This window comes from Candoia aspera, chromosome 2 (assembly GCF_035149785.1).
Source record: "Candoia aspera isolate rCanAsp1 chromosome 2, rCanAsp1.hap2, whole genome shotgun sequence".
NCBI classification, from domain to species: Eukaryota; Metazoa; Chordata; class Lepidosauria; order Squamata; family Boidae; genus Candoia; species Candoia aspera.
The window spans coordinates 95790757-95814422 of NC_086154.1; the positions used below are offsets into that span (position 1 = coordinate 95790757).

At 38.7% G+C, this 23666-nt stretch overlaps 1 protein-coding gene across 1 annotated transcript in view; it reads right to left on the reverse strand.

Annotated features, from left to right (window-relative positions):
* Window positions 1-23666, reverse strand: part of GABRG2 (gamma-aminobutyric acid type A receptor subunit gamma2) — a 79996-nt gene that overhangs the window by 27033 nt on the left and 29297 nt on the right. The window contains exons 3-6 of the mRNA XM_063292461.1: window positions 23188-23255; window positions 22056-22276; window positions 21172-21254; window positions 19683-19820 (exon numbers count right to left, since the gene is read on the reverse strand). Coding sequence (XP_063148531.1) covers window positions 19683-19820; window positions 21172-21254; window positions 22056-22276; window positions 23188-23255 — 510 coding nt within the window. The remainder of the gene's footprint in view (window positions 1-19682; window positions 19821-21171; window positions 21255-22055; window positions 22277-23187; window positions 23256-23666) is intronic.

The following is a 23666-nucleotide window of genomic DNA, read 5'->3' on the forward strand; positions in this document are numbered from 1 at the left end:
TGCAGGTCCTAGTACAACAAAAATCCTCTTATCACCACTTCATTAAAAAAAAAGAAAAGAAAGAAATGGCTAGCACTTCCCCTTCCTGTTTCCACAACATATTGCATGTGGTTGTTTAGTTGTGCTGAAAAATTTAAGAAACAGCAAAAGGACCTGCAAGATCAGAGAGTTGTGATACCTCTCTTATATGTAAAAGTGTTTTGCTGTCTGTGATGGTGAAGGAATAGCATATTAACACATTTTACTACAGATAACTTTCCCAGGAACTTTAAGCTTGTACTTTGCTTCAGTGGAGGATAAGGGGAAGATACATTGTAAACATTGAACCCAAGAAGAAAAGGAATTGCTAACATCTCCCCGCACAAGGCAGTTGCTAGGATCTGCAAGCAGTCAATTTAGCCCAGATTGAGCCTGGATGCTTTTTAAAGTAGAATTAAAAGGATTATGTGAGCATGCCTGGTCATATGCAAAGAACCCTCTAAGCAGTTTCTTTGAAGGAAGCCCTGTGAAGTCATCCAGCCATTTTTTTTTTACTTTAAGGACCCATGACTTCAGCTGAAGCCAGAGAACTGGGAAGCAGGATGAGGCAAGAGTCACTATCAATGGGTAAGCAGACTGTCAATAAACTCTGCAAACCTGCAGTGGAAAAGATCACTTGTTTTTCTATTTCAAATGCAACCAATTGAGCCAGAAACAAACAAACTGAGCTGTCAAACACACACAATGGGTTGAGAACACAGAAGGCCAGAACTGATTTGGTGCAAACAGCCCATATGGAAATATCATCTGTTATACCACATGCTCATCTAAGAAAACACAGGTTGATTTTATTCTGCAGCGGCAGAATATCTACTACAGTATATCCTCAAACAATAAGCAATCAGTAATCCTGGTTGTTCTTCCAGAATGGAAAAGGCAAAGGGGTAGCAGTTGCAGCTACTTGACGTCTCTAGCAATAATGTGAGATACACAAATTCCACCACATTAAGTGATAGAGATAATCATACAGCTAAAAAAAAAAGAAAAGGAAAATGGTCATCATTCTATCACTCTATTCTATGAATCGCTAAACTTCTTCATATAGTTGCCTCACTCATTGGTCTGGTTCAAACATCATAGGCTACAGTGAATCATAATTTGGTTTGTTTGCTTTTGAGTTAGCATTTTGTGTGAACTCAGCTAACTGTGGCTTATTCAACATATCACAATCAAGAAACCAGTTAATCACCAACAAGTGCAAATCTCCCTGACGTGTTCACTTGCAGCACTAGTGCAATCCCAAACTGCTTTAGTCAGTCAGAACCTCTTTCTGCCTACAGCTGAAAACATATAGACTGTAGGTCTTCTCACAGCTTCCTAATCATAAAACCCTGGACGTCAATTACCCCCTAAAAGAACCGAACTTTGGAGAAAGGATCTGTCTCCTCTCTGATAAAAAGCTGGATGTTGTTGGGACATGTTCTTGGAGACCCTGAGGGATAGTTTCATTATAGCAAGGAGGAGATGGGTGGGGGCAAATGGAAGAAAGAAAGAAAGAAAGAAAGAAAGAAAGAAAGAAAGAAAGAAAGAAAGAAAGAAAGAAAGAAAGAAAGAAAGAAAGAAAGATAACATTCTAAACTGCATTCTTAGCTAAATGGTTCATTTGAGTTTGATGAACCCAATCAATTCTAATCATAACCTTCCCAATGAGAAAACCTATAATACTGTTTACTTTTTGCTAAGATTGGGATCATTAATTGATTAAATCTCACCAAGCTCACCAAAATCAGGAGAGAAAATTATAGGCAACAAATGATGGTTTGTATTCTTCAGCTGAAAATCACAGTAGTGTTTGCATTTTTTCTTTATTTGCCAAGATAAGATTGGCACTGAAAGGGTCAACCATCTGAATATTTTATTTTGGGGGGTTTGTTCCTGCTGTTTGGTTTTGTTGTTACTGAATATAAAGCTACAGAAACATGCAGTTTATTGTGCACAGGTCCAGTCAACCAGAACATCTAGCTATTCAGAGAGCACTGGGACACTATGGATAGACATGACTGATTGGAAGCAATTAATATTAAGGGAGTTCTACCTAGACATGTACAGATATTCAGTTCAGTTCTTCCTCCAAAGTTCTGGATCAACTTGGGTAACATCTAAAACTAATTCCAGATTTGGAGTATGCACCATTCTCATATACATGAATAAAATTGTACAGTCCATTAATAACCCAGATGAGCAAAGCCCTGAAAGAGCATGCTATCATATGAGAATCACTTAAAATGGGCAAAATTCTCAGGATCAGGATGGAAGACTCTAGCTCAATGATATAACACATGCAGGAACTCCACATCCAATCCTTGGCATTTTCACTTAACAGAATTAGATGGTTAATATAAGAAAGTTTCTCCTGGAGATCCTACAGTCATAAACAGATGTGCTGGAGGGGGACTGGTGGATCCATGGAGCCCACTATTAAATTGGGTGGGGGGGGGATTATCAGAGCTCTTTATTTTTCTGGACCGCCATATGAAGACTTTTCTCACCATCCCTCTCCCTTATCTTGGTCTATGAGTGTACATGTACATATACATATACATATTGTTGTTTATTCGTTTAGTCGCTTCCGACTCTTCGTAACTTCATGGACAAGCCCATGCCAGAGCTTCCTGTTGGTCGTCAACACCCCCAGCTCCCCCAGGGACGGGTCCGTCACCTTTAGAATATCATCCATCCATCTTGCCCTTGGTCGGCCCCTCTTCCTTTTGCCCTCCACTCTCCCTAGCATCAGCACCTTCTCCAGGGTGTCCTGTCTTCTCATAATGTGGCCAAAGTATTTCAGTTTTGCCTTTAATATCATTCCCTCAAGTGAGCAGTCTGGCTTTATTTCCTGGAGGATGGACTGGTTTGATCTTCTTGCAGTCCAAGGCACTCTCAGAATTTTCCTCCAACACCACAGTTCAAAAGCATCGATCTTCCTTCTCTCACCCTTCCTTATGGTCCAGCTCTCACAGCCATATGTTACTACCGGGAACCCCATTGCTTTAACTATGCGGGCCTTTGTTGTCAGTGTGATGTCTCTGCTCTTAACTATTTTATCGAGATTTGTCATTGCTCTTCTCCCAAGGATTAAGCGTCCTCTGATTTCCTGACTGCAGTCAGCATCTGCAGTAATCTTTGCACCTAGGAATACAAAGTCTTTCACTGCTTCTACATTTTCTCCCTCTATTTGCCAGTTATCAATCAAGCTGGTTGCCATAATCTTGGTTTTTTTGAGGTTTAGCTGCAAACCAGCTTTTGCACTTTCTTCTTTCACCTTCATCATAAGGCTCCTCAGTTCCTCTTCGCTTTCAGCCATCAAAGTGGTATCATCTGCATATCTGAGATTGTTAATGTTTCTTCCAGCAATTTTAACCCCAGCCTTGGATTCCTCAAGTCCAGCATGTCACATGATGTGTTCTGCATCCAAGTTGAATAGGTAGGGGGAGAGTATACAGCCCTGCCGTACTCCTTTCCCAATCTTAAACCAGTTCGCTGTTCCGTGGTCTGTTCTTACTGTTGCTACTTGGTCGTTATACAGATTCTTCAGGAAGCAGACAAGATGACTTGGTATCCCCATACCACTAAGAACTTGCCACAATTTGTTATGGTCCACACAGTCAAAGGCTTTAGAATAGTCAAGCAAACATAAATAGATGTTTTTTCTGAAACTCCCTGGCTTTTTCCATGATCCAGCGGATATTGGCAATTTGGTCCCTAGTTCCTCTGCCTTTTCTAAACCCAGCTTGTACATCTGGCAATTCTCGCTCCATGAATTGCTGAAGTCTACCTTGCAGGATCTTGAGCATTACCTTACTGGCATGTGAAACGAGTGCCACTGTTCGATAGTGTGAACATTCTTTAGTGTTTCCCTTTTCTGGTATGGGGATATAAGTTGATTTTTTTCCAGTCTGATGGCCATTCTTGTGTTTTCCAAATTTGCTGGCATATAGCATGCATTACCTTGACAGCATCATCTTGCAGGATTTTGAACAGTTCAGCTGGGATGCCGTCATCTCCTGCTGCCTTGTTATTAGCAATGCTTCTTAAGGCCCATTCAACCTCAGTCTTCAGGATATCTGGCTCTAGCTCACTGACCACACCGTCAAAGCTATCCCCGATATTGTTATCCTTCCTATACAGGTCTTCTGTATATTCTTGCCACCTTTTCTTGATCTCTTCTTTTTCTGTTAGGTCCTTGCCATCTTTGTTTTTGATCATACCCATTTTGTTCTGGAATTTACCTCCAATGTTTCTAATTTTCTGGAAGAGGTCTCTTGTCCTTCCTATTCTATTGTCTTCTTCCACTTCCACACATTGCTTGTTTAAAAAAAAATTCCTTATCTCTTCTGGCTAACCTCTGGAATTTTGCATTTAATTGGGCATATCTCCCCCTATCACTGTTGCCTTTTGCTTTCCTTCTTTCTTGGGCTACTTCTAGTGTCACAGCAGAGGGCCATTTTGCCTTCTTGCCTTCTTGGCTTTCTCTTTCTTTGGGATGTATTTTGTTGCCGCCTCCTGAACAATGTTGTGAATTTCTGTCCATAGTTCTTCCGGGACCCTATCTACTAAGTCCAGTCCATTAAATCTATTCTTCACCTAATTCCTATTCCTTAGGAATATTAGTGAGCTCATATCTAGCTGATCTGTGGGTCTTCCCTAATCTCTTTAGTCTGATCCTAAATTGTGCAAGAAGATGTTCGTGATCGGAACTACAGTCAGCTCCAGGTCTTGTTTTTACCAACTATATGGATGTCCGCCACCTTTGGCTACAAAGGATGTAGTCAATCTGATTTCGGTGTTGTCCCTCTAGTGAAGTCCATGTTTAAAGCCGTCTCTTAGGTTGTTGGAAGAGAGTGTTTGTTATGCAGAGTGAGTTGTCTTGGCAAAATTCTATCAGCCTGTGTCCTGCTTCGTTTTGTTCTCCCAGGCCATACTTACCTGTAATTCCAGCTGTCATTTGACTGCCCACCTTAGCATTCCAGTCTCCCATGATGAAAATAACATCTCTTTTAGGCGTGTTGTCCAGTAGGTGTTGCAGATCCTCATAGAACCGCTCTACTTCAGCTTCTTCAGCATCTGTGGTTGGGGCGTGTATTTGGATCACTGTGATGTTAGATGGCTTGCCCTGAATTCGAATTGAGATAATTCTATCGTTTTTTGGATTGTGTCCAAGCACTGCTTTAGCCACTTTACTATTAATTATGAAGGCTACTCCATTTTGTCTGTGGTCCTCTTGTCCACAGTAGTAGATCTGGTGGTCATCTGATGTGAAGTGGCCCATTCCAGTCCATTTCAGTTCACTGATACCCAAAATGTGTATCTTTAATCTTGACATCTCACCAATAACCACATCCAATTTACCCTGGCTCATAGATCTTACATTCCAGGTTCCAATGGTGTGTTGATCCTTAGAACATCGGATTCGCCGTTCACCACCAGCACCGTCGGCCGCTAGCTGTCCTTTCGGCTTTGAGCTAGCTGCGTCATCACGTCTGGGGCTAGTTGAGCTCATCCTCTGTTCCTCCCCAGTAGCATTTTGACCATCTTCTGACCTGGGGGTCTCATCTTCCGATGGTATACTGACATATCTCTGGTTGTACTGATCCATTTGGTTTTCACGGCAAGAATGCTGGGGTGGGTTGCCATTACCTTCCCCAGGGATCGCATTTAATCTGACCTCTCTGTCATGACCTTCCCATCTTGGGCTGCCCTTCACAGTTTAGCTCATGGCATCATTGAGGTGCTCAAGCTCCAGCACCACAACAAGGTAACGATATCACATATACATATACATACACATATACATATACGGAACTTTTTAAAAAAGATCATCCCCTCTCCTGAACACCCTCTCCTTAACGAAGTGGTACTACACCCTTAATCACAACCTGTCAAAGTGGTTAGCTTCAAATACAAATATTCTGAACTGGGAAAAGGGAACTATATTTCCCTATGATACAAGCTGAACCATCCTTTTTTAAAAAAAATCAATAGCTTTTGAATGATTACAGTCCTTGTCTCTGCAGCTGTCATTTGATTTTAACTATTTGCTTTGCTTGAAATATTAAAAAAAATCCTTTTATCACATTTTACACAGTAGCATTAAACTTATGAAATTATAAAAAATATATTTGACCATGTCTATGAAGAAGCAGTATACTTCCCAAAATAATTCATTTAATTAAAGCAAGAAAAATGCTATTTTAAATGCAAGGGAAACCCACTAAATACTTATTGCATGATTATATATTATACAGCAACAAAAGCTTGGAAATTAAACTCTTAAAGAAACAAAGCAATCTGTTCTACAGCATGTCATAATGCATCATTCTATAATGAAAGTTAACATGAGTAGTGCAATGTATACCTAGATATTCCTGAAAATATGGGCAAAGCACACACAGTGTGCTTCAGTAGCATTGACTGCTTTATGATCTGTCTGGGCTCAAAAGCTAAGCAGGATTGGGTCTGGTTACTACTTGATGGGAGGCTATCAGAGAATCCGGGGTGGACTGAGAAATTGAAAAAAAAAGTCTTAAAGAAGGCAATGAGACTACTTCCATATTGCAAGTGGCTACTACTACCATATGGAAATGGTAAAAGCAACACTGGTAATGCAAAGGCAGAAAGGTATGGAGAGCTATAGTGAATGGTGCTGGGTACATTATTTTAGTTTTGCTTCCTCCTTTTTCCTCCCTTATTTCATACCTTAGGTTTCTTTGTCCTGCTAATTCACACTCCTTTTTTGTCCTTTGCACAATACATCCATTCCCAAAGAGAATACAGTATTGGGTGTGATATATTGATATACTACATCAATATATATTATACATTAATCAATACTATTACAACTTCTGCACCATCACCACAAAAACTGCATGGCTGTGCTGAAGTAGTCTTCAAGACTGACGTTCAACTCAAGGTTATCTTTATCTTTCACACACAGGGCCTTTGTTTGTTTCTTTGAAAGAAAGGACAGGACAGGACAGGAAAGAGCAAAGAACATTTATACTTTAGTAATTTAGAGTCAGATTTTGGCAACCTGAATCTTTCAGGAGCTTAAATTGATTTGACAATAGGTTTTTACAGCATGCTGTTTCATGCATTCATATATATTATCACAGCTGGTAACAACATTTAAAAATATTAAAGTTATTTTAGCTATATTTTCTTCAAATGCTACCCCCACAAGACAGACAAGACAAGACAAAACAAAAAAACTCTTGATTTAACTAGAGTGTGATCTGGACTGCTGTGTGACTGAGAATCTAATTATACTGCTTCCTCTTCACCCAGCTCTCAATTAAAATTTCTTGAAACAGCTGGGACAGGAAAAAAGGCCCTAGCATATTAGCTAAGTAGGTTACCAAAATGCAACATAATAACATGAAGTTGAGAAGCCAGCACCTTCAGTTACTGTACACTGCATAGGGAGTTCACTGAGCAATAACCACCTTGGAGGCATCACTGCTTATTATGGAAGATGTAGATATGCCAGAAGCCAATGTTCTTTTATTTTATGGATTTTTCCTTTTTTTTTTTTTAATATTTGAACAGTACCTCTTCATCAGAATGGTCTAGAAACATTCCTGATGCTTTATTATTGTGAATAAAAATGTGACTTTTAACAAAAACCTAAGTCCTCTATAGCAGAGGAGGTAGGAAGGGCAAAGCTCCACTCAGAACTGAGTGTTCATTTGACCTCCTTCTCTGTACATCTGGCTGTACAAATGGAAGTTCTGTCCAGGCTATCACTGAATCCACATGTATTAGAGAAGAATCTGTCAAAAGAATGCTTTCCCCTTCCTGGATATTAATTTAACATCCTTCAAATGTTTCACTACTGGTTTCTAGTGTTCAAGACCAGTAACTAAGATAAGGAAATACTTCTGAAAGAAAGGAGCTGAAAGATGGAGATTGTAGATATTACCAAATGAAACTATTATACAATCACTTTTCTACAATAATATTTGGATATATTAGGCACAATCATTGTTGTTGTTTATTTGTTCAGTTGCTTCTGACTCTTTATGACTTCCTGGATCAGTACATGCCAGAGCTTCCTATTGATCATTGCCACCCCCAGCTGCCCCAAGGTCAAATCCGTCACCTCTAGAATGTCATCCATCCATCTTGCCCTTGGTCGGCCCCTTTTCCTTTTGCCTTCCACTTTTCCTGGCATCAGCATCTTCTCCAGGGTGTCCTGTCTTCTCATTATGTGACCAAAGTACTTCAGCTTTGCCTTTAATATCATTCTCTCAAGTGAGCAGTCTGACTTTATTTCCTGGAGGATGGACTGGTTTGATCTTCTTGCAGTCCAAGGCACTCTCAGAATTTTCCTCCAACACCACAGTTCAAAAGCTTCTATCTTCCTTCTCTCAGCCTTCCTTATGGTCCAGCTCTCGCAGCCTTATGTTACTACGGGGAACACCATTGCTTTAACTATGTGGACTTTTGTTGTCAGTGTGATGTCTCTGCTCTTAACTATTTTATCAAGATTTGTCATTGCTCTTCTCCCAAGGATTAAGCGTCTTCTGATTTCCTGACTGCAGTCAGCATCTGCAGTAATCTTCGCATCTAGAAATACAAAATCTTTCATTGCTTCTACATTTTCTCCCTCTGTTTGCCAGTTATCAATCAAGTTGGTTGCCATAATCTTGGTTTTTTTGAGGTTTAGCTGCAAGCCAGCTTTTGCACTTTCTTCTTTCACCTTCATCATAAGGCTCCTCAGTTCCTCTTCGCTTTCAGCCATCAAAGTGGTATCATCTGCATATCTGAGATTGTTAATGTTTCTTCCAGCGATTTTAACTCCAGCCTTGGATTCCTCAAGCCCAGCATGTCGCATGATGTGTTCTGCGTACAAGTTGAATAGGTAGGGTGAGAGTATACAGCCCTGCCGTACTCCTTTCCCAATCTTAAACCAGTCCGTTGTTCCATGGTCTGTTCTTACTGTTGCTACTTGGTCGTTATACAGATTCCTCAGGAGGCATACAAGATGAATTGGTATCCCCATACCACTAAGAACTTGCCACAATTTGTTATGGTCCACACAGTCAAAGGCTTTAGAATAGTCAATAAAACAGAAATAGATGTTTTTCTGAAACTCCCTGGCTTTTTCCATTATCCATCGGATATTGGCAATTTGGTCCCTAGTTCCTCTGCCTTTTCTAAACCCAGCTTGTACATCTGGCAATTCTTACTCCATGAATTGCTGGGCTCTGCCTTGCGAGATATTGAGCATTACCTTACTGGCATGTGAAATAAGTGCCACTGTTTGATAGTTTGAGCATTCTTTAGTGTTTCCCTTTTTTGGTATGGGGATATAAGTTGATTTTTTCCAGTCTGATGGCCATTCTTGTGTTTTCCAAATTTGCTGGCATATAGCATGCATTACCTTGACAGCATCATCTTGCAGGATTTTGAACAATTCAGCTGGGATACCATCGTCTCCTGCTGCCTTGTTATTAGCAATGCTTCTTAAGGCTCACTCAACCTCACTCTTCAGGATGTCTAGCTCTAGCTCACTGACCACACCGTCAAAGCTATCCCTGATATTGTTATCCTTCCTATATAGATCTTCCATATATTCTTGCCACCTTTTCTTGATCTCTTCTTCTTCTGTTAGGTCCTTGCCATCTTTGTTTTTGGTCATGCCCATTTTTGCCTGGAGTCTACCTCCAATGTTTCTAAATTTCTGGAAGAGGTCTCTTGTCTTTCCTATTCTATTGTCTTCTTCCACTTCTGTGCATTCCTTGTTTAAAAATAATTCCTTATCTCTTCTGGCTAACCTCTGGAATTTTGCATTTAATTGGGCATATCTCCCCCTATCACTGTTGCCCTTTGCTTTCCTTCTTTCTTGGGCTACTTCTAGTGTCTCAGCAGACAGCCATTTTGCCTTCTTGGCTTTCTCTTTCTTTGGGATGTATTTTGTTGCTGCCTCCTGAACAATGTTGTGAACTTCTCTCCATAGTTCTTCTGGGACCCTATCTACTAAGTCCAGTCCCTTAAATCGATTCTTCACCTCCATTGCATATTCCTTAGGAATATTAGTGAGCTCATATCTAGCTGATTTGTGGGTCTTCCCTAATCTCTTTAGTCTGATCCTAAATTGTGCAATAAGAAGTTCGTGATCTGAACTACAGTCAGCTCCAGGTCTTGTTCTTACTGACTGTATAGATGTCCACCACCTTTGGCTGCAAAGGATGTAGTCAATCTGATTTCGGTGTTGTCCATCTGGTGAAGTCCACGTATAAAGCTGTCTCTTGGGTTGCTGGAAGAAAGTGCTTGTTATGCAGAGTGAGTTGTCTTGGCAAAACTCTATCAGCCTATGTCCCACTTCATTTTGTTCTTCCAGGCCATGCTTACCTGTAATTCCAGGTGTCATTTGACTGCCCACCTTAGCATTCCAGTCTCCGGTGATAAAAATAACGTCTCTTTTAGGCGTGTTGTCCAGTAGGTGCTGCAGATCCTCATAGAACCGATCTACTTCAGCTTCTTCAGCATCGGTGATTGGGGCATATATTTGGATCACTGTGACATTAAATGGCTTACCCTGAATTCAAATTGAGATCATTCTATCATTTTTTGGGATTGTATCCAAGCACTGCTTTAGCCACTTTACTATTAATTATGAAGGCTACTCCATTTCTTCTGTGGTCCTCTTGTCCATAGTAGTAGATCTAGTGGTCATCTGATGTGAAGTGGCCCATTTTAGTCCATTTCAGTTCACTGACACCCAAAATGTCTGTCTATAATCTTGACATCTCACCAATAACCACATCCAATTTGCCCTTGCCCATACATCTTACATTCCAGGTTGCAATGGTGTGTTGATTCTTAGAACATCAGATTCACCATTCACCACCAGCACCATTGGCCGCTAGCTGTCCTTCCAGCTTTGAGCTAGCTATGTCATTACATCTGGGGCTAGTTGAACTTTTCCTCTGTTCCTCCCAAGTAGTCTTTTGACCATCTTCCAACCCAGGAGTCTCATCTTCCGATGGTATACCGACATATCTCTGGTTGTACTGATCCATTTAGTTTTCACGGCAAGAATACTGGGTTGCCATTACCTTCCCCAGGGATTGTGTTTAGTCTGATCTTTCTGTCATGACCTTTCTGTCTTGGGTGGCTCTTCACAGTTTAGCTCATGGTGTCATTGAAGGGCTCAAACTCCAGCACCACGACAAGGTAACGATCCTTTGCTGAAGAGGCACAATCATACAATCCGTCTATTGCTAGGTGCCTGGATCAAGTACTGTTATTCAGGAAACCACATTCAGTAAACAATGCTTTGAAATAATTAGGTAAATTGTAGTTTGTTAAGTATGCTTTGACATGGATTCTGAGTCTAAGCTATATATAGCATATGGAAATGCATGCATTAAAATTATTTTAGGAAATTGTATTTCAGCGTAGCAGGCCTGTGTTTTTTTGCTGGAGAGTTTGTGTACATTACATTTGTTTCAATAGCTATACTAGGTTCTATAATTTGAGGTCAAGCTTATCCATCACAATTTGTTGCTATTATGACTTTCTCCAATAGCAAGCTGCGGTAATGAAATCACAGCATATTTTTAGTGAAACTACAACAGTTTAATGAAAATCAATAATTATATTCAGTTGTGATTTCAGTGTAAACAAGAGCATAAACTCTGAGAGAATGTAATTTTCACAAAGTGTCATTAATTCTTAATAGTACCTGATTCTCAGTTCAACCAGAGTTGAGGTGTTTTAAATTGTCAACTTCATATAAATTATTTTTAATATAATTTTTTGTTGTGAGTTTTTCTTTAAAAACAATTCAGGATCCAACAGTTTAGGCAGAAATACTTCTATTCATCTCTCCCCCTTCCCCTGTATGCACAAAAAACTTGCACCATAAATTCACTTTATCTTATCCATTACCTTAAAAGCCTTCAAGCAAAACAACAGGGAAAAGCAAGAATCTATTCAGCACAGAATGCCACCTACAGTATCTAAATGAAAAGCATTCAGCATGCAATCCTAGGCTAATTATTGTTTAAGGATTGACTGACACATGATCCACTTATAGCTTTTTATATAGCTTGAGTAATAAGTTCCTTTGTGACCCAGCTTCTAATAAGACAAGCAGACCCTAATTCACACTTTGCTTCTGTGAAGTTAACTAAATTAACTTTACTGTGTCAGCAAAACATAAAAAGACAGTAACTCATCTGGTGTAATAAGTGCACTGATGACTTGAAATAGTTCCTCATTTCTATAATTTCAGAGAAACAACTCTACAGAATGAGGTGAGACCATAACCCTTTGCCTTAACTTGGATGTGCCTCCTTCCAAAGCTCACTTGTCCTGTGAGTTGAGGCTTGAACATAGTTTATCCTTTTATTTCTGCCTGCCAGCATACATGCAGCTTTTATGTACAAGCAAAAATGATTTGTTCCATTAAAGCATCATTTCTTTCCATTCTCTCCCCACAGTTCTGGAGCCTTGTAGTTAATTAGCTCCTACCTTCTACCCCTTTTCCTCCTTTCCATGTTTAAGGCTGAGAAGGATACTTTCAACAAATCTCACACATGCTGGTTTCATAAAAAGGCTCTCTCCATTCTGTATCTTTTGGCTATCTTTTCTCAAACATCTAATCTAGCCCTCTTCAACCTAAGAAAGGTTGGATTTCAACTCCCCAAATGCTCAACTGTAGCATGAGAGCATAGGGCCATGAATTATTCCATCTCCATCTCACTTCTTTGGTTATCAGTGGAAGAGGCAGGAAAATACAGTGATGTCACATCACCCATTATGTTTAACTAGAGTTGGGAATGAACATCAAGTAGCAGCTGCTGCTGCATTTCTCATCTAGTTAAACCTTACAGGGATATTGGCTCTCTAGCCTCTTTCTTCAACATCATGCCCAGGACAAAAAAACACTGGAGAAGATAATTTTCTAGAAATTCTGTTTCCTTAGCTGAAGAGAAGTAGTAACTGGAACAGTTTTTGTGCTTTTATTTCATCCAAGAACTATCTGCCCAAAACAGTCAGTGGAGAGCTACCAACTTCAAGATTTATGAGAAAAGTGGGAATTCCCCAAGTCAAAAACAGAAGATAGGAGATGGAACATCTGAAAATAAGTATACCAACTGAAGTTTTTTAGCTGGAAATGGGGAAAAAATAAGTAAATTGCTCCAATCTCCCTTTTATTTTTTTTATCACCGTAGTAGTAGATGACTAGCAGGTGTAATTATTCAAAGTCTACAGCACATAGCAGCATCCAGTTGACCTTTCCCTACTGAAAGTGCTAAGCAGGGTTGGGTCAGATTATTACTTGGATGGAAGGCCACCAGCAAATACCAGGGCTGTAGACTGGAGTGAGAACACCATGGAAGAAAACAACAGTACACTACTTCTGTATTGTTGCTAAGAAAGCAACATGGATATGTCCATATAGTCACCAGAAATTGAGCTTGGCTTAAGAGAATCTTTATCTTTCCCTTTACTTACTCACTATGAATTCATGTTTAGGGGTTGGTGATGTCTTCTCCCATTCTATGAATACTGATGCTTCAGATGACACCAAGAACATTTTCTGGTATAGCTGAAGATTGGTAAAGTAGATGGATATCCCTCACATTCAGGTGGCATCATCATCATCATCATCATCATCATCATCATCATCATCATCCTTCCATGCAATTTAGGATTAAATTTGTATTTTTTTTTTTGCATCTTTTTTGTTTTAAACAAAACAAATGAATTTCTCATCTATTTGCACCAGCTATATTCATACCTGAAGTTAAGCATATTACAGTTGATTAGTTTTTGGCTTGGCAAGCTGGGTGAATTGAAGTATTATGACTTGTTCAACCAACCATTGTTTTAAAAAATCCTGGCTTAGCATTCTGCTATGCTCTATGCACTCTGCTCAGCATGGAGAGGGTCATGTTGTATCTGCTTGCTATACAGCTGTTACAGATGAGAAACGTCTCAGAAAAGAAGACTTGGCAGCTGTAATTCAGCACCATATCTAATTCTTTGCAGTGTACACACTTACATGCAGATGAACACAGCTGTTTGCATTTCTAGATTCTCCTTGGGGACATAGCTACAGAGTTCATAAGAATAGACCTCATGAGTTCAAAGTCAAATGTTTAAGTGCTATTGTGCAATGAAATAATTTTGAAAATTAAATAAATACTGGACCAGGTAAGCTGATGAATAATGTTTCAAATTTGACCTCACTGAAGAAGCAATGTGAATAGATATTAAAAAAAAATCAAATGCAGCCTGGGGGTTAATGCTATTGTTAGAAATAACATCTTCAGACACTAAAGGGGAAAAAGAACCAATTTCTTCACATTGTCTGACTTTTTCCAGTCATGCCAGATTAAAAATGGTTTGAAATGTTCACTGTTGACAGAAAGAGGCTTCCAACTGAAGATGACTCATTTTACATAAGAAAAAAAAGACTGAATTGTTCTATTTGAATTATGACTGATTTATAATTCATTTCATCTTATGTATAATTCTATTTTGTGTTCCCAACTGTGCCCAGAGTTGAATTTAGTGAGGGCCAGCTATGTCCCATTTCCCATTGAGCAAACTTAAAAATCAACTAAATTAAACTTGGTAAGATCTGCATATGACAGTGGAAGCAAAGGGGACACCAAAGCAATATAAGGCCAGAGTAATTGGACTTAGGTGCCAAAAACCTAATAATAGTAATAACAACAACAACAACAACATTCTCTAGTTTCCACTGCACATTTTTTCTAACGGCACAAAATATGGCCAGTTACATGTTAGAATAAAATCTTCTGATTCACTACAATCTTACAGTGAAATAAATTGTTTTATCAGTTCCAGCAAGATGCACGTTTCTCCCTTGCCCAAAATGTAGGTCTCTAACTTCCATGTTATATTCCTGTCTTTGCAGAAAATACCAGCTTTTTACTACATGAAGTTCTATGCAATTTCCTCTTTTTAGAAGCACAGTACCTTGCAGATTTATTCTATTTTGTGACTACTCTGAATATTCAAATATCCAGTGGATGTTTATTATATAAATGTCATTCCTCAATTTAAAAGTGATCTTATATGTAGCTGTTGAAGTGCTGCTATTAGTATTAGCAAGGGACTGTATCTGAGTTGTATTGTAGATTTTGACTGCTAGTACTAGCAGTTTAGAATATGTGTGATTTACCGTAGATGTTTGTAACATTTCATTTTATTTTAAATTGTATTCTGTTTGTTTATATTTAATGTTATATTTCAGATGATTCATTGCATGCTACCACAAGTCTGCTCAGATTTGGCAGCATACAAGTGCAAAGAAGAAGTAATTTTATTTAATGTTATATTTAAAATTGTCTAAAATGGTCCAGTCTAGGTTTGAAGAGGGGTCAGACCACTGCTTCCTTAATGGATGGCAGAACTGCCCCCCTGTCAAGAATGCATTCGCCGCCACTCAATGTTAGTTCAGCCACCACATGTCATCTCCCAGGCAGCCATGGCCATTCAGGACATGGATCCCACATCAAGGTGGCTGAACTAACAGATTCAGGAGGTAGGCACATAAATTTGAAATGGTCTGGAAATAACCTCTGGCACATGGAGAAATTGTATATAGAGTAAAACTTTTCCAGTTAGCCATTCTGAGACAGTGGCAAATGGCCTCTGATAAAGACATATATAAGAATTTAATCCATGAATGAGCAAGTGTTCACATTTAGGGAGGATTAGAGCTGTTACTGCAAATTCCAGCATTTCAGAGGAGAGTACCCATGAAAGTCAATTCCACTAAACTGGAATAATTTTGAATTTTCTGACAAAATGAAGTCTGGTGGGAGTTCTAAATACACTAATAAAATACTTGTACCCTTTGAGCTCTGCTTGATGATAGGGAGGAAGTTAAGGAGTGATTCTCCATTTCCTGCTTGCTACTTTACCTACTTTACATGGAGTGTCATGAATTTAGTCTAAACTAAAATGGAAGGAGAGGTCTTCACAGAGAGATTAAAGGCCACACTGCTCCTGAAATATGTAATATATCCCCAACTGACAAAAATGAATATGACTAAATTATCTTGAAAAACATACTTAATTATTCCCAAAACATTCTTAACTAATGTGAGCTGCTACTTGTGTAAATGCACAATACATATATTGATCACTGTATAAGTAGAAAGGAACTGTGTGCATTAGTGCATTCATAACAAATACGATCTTTCAATTACATCAGCAAAGTGAGACCATTACTGTGGGTTGCAAAATTAGATTAATGGTCCCTCCGGAAGGCCACACTAGCTTAATGTGAACTGATAGTTTTCTTTAATGAATACCCTCTTTTAAAGTCATGTCGAATTTAATAAAATTGATTGTCCTTTGTGTGTATCTGGCTGCATTGCATGAGAGGAAAACAAAGGATTAAAACTTGACATATTTTTTCCAGAAGTTCTGATTTTTTTAATAGAAAAAATAAATCAGATAGCAAAAGGAAGGGACTCTGTGTGAGATAGTACACAACTCTCAGTGAAGTTATTGAGAAGTCTTTTTTTTTCCAGTAAACTCTTACTAAATAAAGACACTCAATTTATGCAAAGCATTCTTTTTCAACTTCCACTGCTAGCTCAACTGCAGCTCTTGGCTTCCAGTTTGTGATGCCAGAGCATCCCCAGATTGTCCAACTGAACAATTTTTGATAGCACATTTTCTGTTCTTCTCCCCCCCCCCGCCAAAAAAGGTGTAAAAAATGTTTTAAACATCTGTGAAGTGGCACAATAAAACAAACATCACTGAACAAAAAAGGAGGGGAAAAGTTTCTGCAGGCCTTGAAAGCTATAATAATAATTTTTAAAATGGAGGCCAGGATCAAATATTGCTCACCCATTTTATATAATTACTTACTTTTCCATGATGAGAAACTAAGCTAAAGGCTTTCATTTGTCCCTTTTTCGTATTCCAAACTGTGGGATATAATTAGGCAAGGTCTGAAATTACTAATCTTTCCTCTGTAAAGGAGGTTAGGAAGGCAACATGCCTTCAACGAGTGCAGAAGGTCTTCAAATTTGGTTTAGCTATTTTTATCAAACATATGCTGTCTATAATTGCTTCCCTAAACTATAATCATTTCACCCTCTTCCATCTTAGGCTAATTAAACCTCTGTTTATTCTGGAATTAAATGTTCCAGAAGTACCAATGCTGATGAAAGTCTAACCACTTAGTTGCAACCATCCCCTCTTTATCCACAAGATGATCATGGGTAATTTGAATAAATTATTGGTTGGCAATACAGCCTTTAAAAGATTACTCTGATGATGGCTTGCCACAATTTCCACACACTCTCCCCACCCCCAAGATACTGCAAGTGTCATGATTCTGGGACACAGAACACATATTCACGCTTGTTGCCCTCAGTAGGTAAGTTTCCACTGAACTGGCCAAACAGCAAATATTATATTCAGCTGTCTAATCATGGCTGCACTGACTCATCTTCTTCGTCACCGATTTCTCCTCTTCTTCCTCTTCTTCTGCTGCCACCACTGCCACTGGCAATAGAATTTTTAAAAAATGTTTTCCAAGCAGAAACCTTGTTCTGAATACCTTAACAGATTCCAAGATCAAATGTATAAAGGCATGCATCCTACTCTTCCCAATTCTATTTTTAAAATGTGGACTCCAAGTTAAGGATCTGTGGCATATAAAAGGCGATAACGTGATGGCTACATTGAGTCACCAACCGGAATTTTTTTCTGCAGTTTTGACTGATGTTTGTTCCCAAGTTAAGTACTGAGCTAATGCCATTGTTCTTCTGAATCGCTAACCTTCTATCATTTAAGAGTCTACTACACGTACATACTAAAGATCGTACAAAGCAAAGTAAAATGGAAAGAGGTAACTGTAACTCCTCTTGCCCAGCCAGCAGAGAAAATCAGCCATCAGTTTAGTGCTTGATCACTCCTTTTATTCTTGAAATCCAAGCCTGAGCAAAATGGAGTGCTGCCGCTCCAGAAGCATATTAGAAAAAGAGTTGTGGCATTGAATCACAAGAAGGGTCCTTGAAAACCTTTTTATCTTGCAACTGGATAAAAATACCAGTTTCTGATGGCAGATTCTGGTAAATCATGCTCATATGTTCTCTAGCTCGCATTTCTCAAAAAGACCCATTTCAGAATGTAGGTGATTTGGCCTAGATTAAAACTTCTGGATTCACCCTCAGAGCCTGAACTTCTATCTGTTCTTCTGCATACTTTCTCCAATGACGGAGTCATTAAAGCACGGGAGGCAATCCGTGGCCTCACACCTTTATTGTGTCTCCCAAAGCTTCTCAGGCCATCACTGCCAAACACTGGTGGTGCTTTTGAAAGGGGAAACCCATGAAAGCTGTAGTGTAAACATTTAAATAGCTTATCACCATAAAAGAAAAAAAAATCCTTTCTTAGAAACAAAAGGAAAACAAAAATGGAAATCATAATCCCAAGTGCTGAGGCCTTATCTACTTTGTATGATTGCCCTTCCTCCCTGTAAACCTCTTCAATAATTAAATTAGGTCCTCACCCTTTGGGTTGCTTTCATCATCAGCCATAGTTTAAAAGGCAAGGAAAATATCCTATATACGTAATGTAGCATTTCTGTTGGAATGTTACCTCTACACCTAAGGGCTAAAAGTGGGGACAGTGAGGAAGTCACAAGAATACCTTCCCCACTCTAACATCTTCATACATGATGCCAGGATTCCCCATTAAACAGAGTTTTCTGAATATGTTCACCCAAATCCATAGAAGGTCTCTTCAAACCTTCAGGCTAAACACACAAAGACTGATGGATATTGCCAGGGGCTGGGCTGGGAGATGACCCTGTAGATTAAAGAATCACAGAATTGGAAGAGGTCACTAAAGCCATGAGTCCAAATATTTGCTCAGTCCAGGAATTCAAATTATCCCTGGATGATGGCTGTCTATCCTTGGCTTTAATGCTTCTAATGACAAAAAAGCCACCATTTACCTCCTGTAACTTAAAACCATTATTCTGTTTCTTGAACAACAGGTATTTCTTTGTGTGACAGCCATTCTACTATTTGGAAAGTCCTATTTTATTCCCCAGCAGTCATTTCTCATGGACCTGCCCAGTTTCTTTAATCTCTCCTTCTAAGACTTTTCTTAGTTCATTCTCGCTGCCCATCTCTGCACTGGTCAGTTTCTCTATGTCTTTCTTAAAATGTGGTGCCCAGAACTGGACACAGCACATGAGATGGAGTCTGGCCAAAGCAAAACAAAGTGGAACTACAATAACCCTTGATTCAGAAATCGTACTAAAACTGTGTTTGCCTTTTTTGCAGTGATATTAGACTGCTTGCAACCAACCACTATTCCAATATTTGTTTCACAAGTATATTTCATTATCTAGTCATGGTGGCCCTCCCTTTGATCCTATACCTGTGCCTTTAAATTTTGTTTCCGAAGTAGAACACTTTGCATATGTCTCTATTAAATTCCGTGCTTTTATTTTCAGCTAAGTTCTCTAACCTACAAAGCTTATACTATATTTTCTTTCTGTGTTCTGTTCAAGCTACCCCACCCAGTTTCATGCCAACTACAAATACGATAAGCATTCCCTCCACCGTTCATCTGGATTATTAATGAAAATGGTGAAGAGATGATGAAAATATAGTCACTTAACTTACCTGATGTTGTTGGAACCACTTCAGTTGTATTTCTAAGACCAACAAATGAGAACTGATAAAGCCTCCAGGATCTAGTATCTCCCACTTCCACTGAGCTGCGTTTCCACATGTAGATTATTTCTTCCTTGGGGTAGCCATCTTCAAAGCAAGGAAAATCAGGATCCCATCAATATTTTCTTTTATGTACTAGTACTTTCCTATGTATTTATTTATTAAATTTTGCCACCACCCATCTCCCCCCAAATGAGGTTTATATGTGGGTCTCAATGAGACTATAGATGCACTTGTACGACTTGCAGCCCTCTTGCAGCACAGTGATTACTGAACTCATCTAAAACCCAAAGCAACAAGAACTTCAGAAAGAGATTTTACAGTTACAAGCCATCATGGAAAAACATGACTACGTCACATCTCTGTCAGGTTCCACTATATCAACTTGTAAATATTCTTTTTCTAAAGATGAAACTTGGCAGATTCACCGGCTACTCAGCCCCAGCCCCCTTGCCTTTCAGTAATGGCTTTCTAAATGTAAAATCACACCGAACAGTGATGGATTTTATTGGGAACATGTATGCTGATGTGCATGCCAATCTGTAAAGATCAACTGCTCTGCTACATATCTGAGAGATCCTCTACTAAGTGAAATAATAACTAAAACATAAAATGTGCACCTATGCATGCTTTACTTTGGAGAAGGAGATATCGTGGTGCTCTGGACACAGCACTGAATTTCGCAGTGAGGAGTTTTAGATGCTATTCCCCAGTTAACTGTGAAGTTTAGTGAGTTGGTCTCACTATTGTCCAGTTCACTTCACTAACTGTTACACAATGATAAAATAGAAGAAACCCAAGGCTTGCCTGAGACATTTCACTCTCTGTCCAAACGCCATCTAAAACCTTCAGCATTAATGACAGAGCAGCTTCATCCATAATGGCTGAAGAAAGCAAACGAGCTTAGAGACTGGAGGCAAGGGCTACATGGACCATGGCCATCTCAGACAGTCCCTTCATTCCATTCGCTTCATTAACAAGAAGGTCAGCTCTATTTAACTCTATGCAGCATAATCTCACATATTCCTGATCATAGAGGAAGGTTGGGACACAAATGTGATGAATATATAAACTTATGAGATCTGACTTGCTAGCTTACTTTTTAACAGCAATGTTTCTACTTAGTTTGGACTCCCAACAGTATTTGGTAACCTCACATTCACCTAGCCACACATAGCAATTGTTTAGAAATAGCCACAGTAACTTATAGACAAATGCACCAGATTTCTCATGAAAATCAAGAGCAATAGATACTGTGTGTCCATCTATACAATAATTTGTGTTAATTTTAGCATTGATTGTTGCTGCACATTGAAACAAAAACATACTATCTATTACAGCTTTATCTGATTACTGTGTGATCAAGCTTTTTATTTTTATTTTTTAATTCCTCTTTCTTTCATCAGGATAATCCCATTGTTCTGTGTTGATGACTTACAGCTTGAAAATGCCAGGGGACAAGAATGCTCATCCATTGGGAAATTGTGTAACTGTAACTGACACTCAGCATCTATTGTCAGTCTGAAAAGAAACAAAGACAGATATTATTTCTATTTGCAATGTTCTCAGCCTACCAATTCTTACCGTAGCTATGACAATAGTCAGTATGTGTTCACGCACAACATAATTCCTGTATTTACTTGTTGCAAAAATTTTGCGGCTGAGTCTGTACTGCTCTGCAGAGGTACAGGAATTGGAAATATTATTATGGCTATTTTGGAACAGTTACAACAGCTCCCATTCAAAACCCCAGATACTTTGTTTTTCAGTTGTTACTACTGAGATTGCTTCTCTGTTCACAGTGCTGCAAGCAGTCCTCAGATAGATGCAGGTCATGTACTCTCACAACCTCTGTTATATGTAGACTTCACAGGACTTAGTTTCCTGTGATGCAATGAGAGAAAGCAGATGTGGGCACGCCAACACATCAGAGAAGCCCCCTTTAAAAATGCATCTTTTATTCTGATAAGTTGTTTTCATGTCAAGATAACACAGTTCGGGGTAGGGGGAAGGCTTGAGAGGAAGAGATGCTTTCAGATCTTATTCACTCATTTCTTTTGGTAGTGCATTGGTTGACATTTTATTCTCCTTAAAATGCCGTGGGGCTAGTTGGAGACATAGCAAGTGCCTTGTTGCATATTCTGATTCTGAAGTTCTAATTATTCTACCATATTAGTTCTGCTCTAGCAATGAAAACACTGACTTAATTTTGACTGAAATATTCAAGACTCCATATAATTAGTATGTATGATATCTTCTTTATTCACATTGGACACATTCAATAAGTATTGCACACTGGACAAAACAGAACTATGAAAATACCTGAGAGTATAGAGCACCCTGCCATCATTCCAGATCCTGAGCATTCGATTGGGAGTTGTTATCCAGTGAGCATCTGCTTTCTTTGAGTTTCGAAAGAATGTATCAGGAATCCAGATCTTCCCAACCATGTTACTATTCAACCGCAAAACTTTTATGGTGCTGTTGAATCTTAGCCGTCTGTCATACCAGGTTTGGGCAAAAAATATATCAATTGTATATTCCTGCAGTAATAATAGAATATGTTAAGGGAAGCTCTGCAAGATCTCAGCCAGGTCTTTACAAAATATTTACAAAGTTACTTCTCAAAACTTTGATGGCCCTTTTGCTGAGAAGGAGAAACCAGCCACTTTAGTAGATTGACCTACCACAGAACCAGACTCCTGAGTTTAAGCTCATTTTTCTGCATTTGTTTTGGCCATACCTGAAATGTTACATAATGCCATATTTAATAACATTTTTCCATCTTTTGGGTTAGAAATCTTGAACTGCATCATTTGTACGTAGCCCAACCACTAGGAACTGCTACGTGGTAAATGCATCACCAGTTATGTAATTATGCCCATACATATGTATATGTACTGTATATGCCTATATGAGATACCATATAAACTGGCTTTCCCCTTGCCTCACTCTGCATTTCCCATGAAAGTGTACAATTTGTTCTATGGGTCAAACAATCCTGCAAGATTCAGGTTGTTCGAGAAGAGTTTGCAGGTAGAGCAGGAAGTCTGTTCATAAATTGTGTCTATTCAGCTGGTGAACAAACTCTCATCTAAATTTACAGAAGCAGCCAAACTTCATCTTGCTTGAATCAAGTTGATCTCAGAATAGAATTAAAGAACACTTCACTTCCACCAACAGAAGTACCCACACATCCTACTCAGTCCCCAAAATCATAGTCTGATCCATTCAGCAAAATTTTCCATGTTGAGAAAGAGGCAAGAAAGGTAACTTCTACCCATTCTTTTCTGTAAATATGTCTAAGGCAGTGGGTATATGTTAATATATAATTATTAGTATAATACATATGGCAACATATATTATTAATATGTAATAATGACTACCAGAATTCACCAATGACAAACATTCTTCAATAAACTCTGACAAAAAACTATGAAGAGCTATTACATACCATATTGATAGCATTCACTGGACCAATGCTATTGACATACATATCAGTGTGAATTACTGTTGGTTGCACTGTAACAGAAACAGTAAGAATAAGATGTAATCTAAATTAAACACAAAAATTCCAACAATAATGGATGATGTTAGCCATTCAAAATATCAGAGTAATGAATGAGCAGCTCACAGTGCAACGAATGTCTTACAAAAGCTGTATTATTCCAAGAAAGGAAAAAAATATATAATAATGCCAATAAGAAAGGACTTTGTTTTTCAAATAGGACCAACCTTTCTCATCACTCTGAAATCACAATTTTGGGAATTTGTTCTAAATAATTAACTTTAACTAAAATTAGATTAAAGCCGTTGAGAAATGCAGTGGTTTTGGAATGTAAGATTGACAGAAAAAAAATCTTCCATATAAACAATGGCATTTCTCGATAATAAAAGGTTGGCAATTTGATAATAAGAATTGATAATTTATAA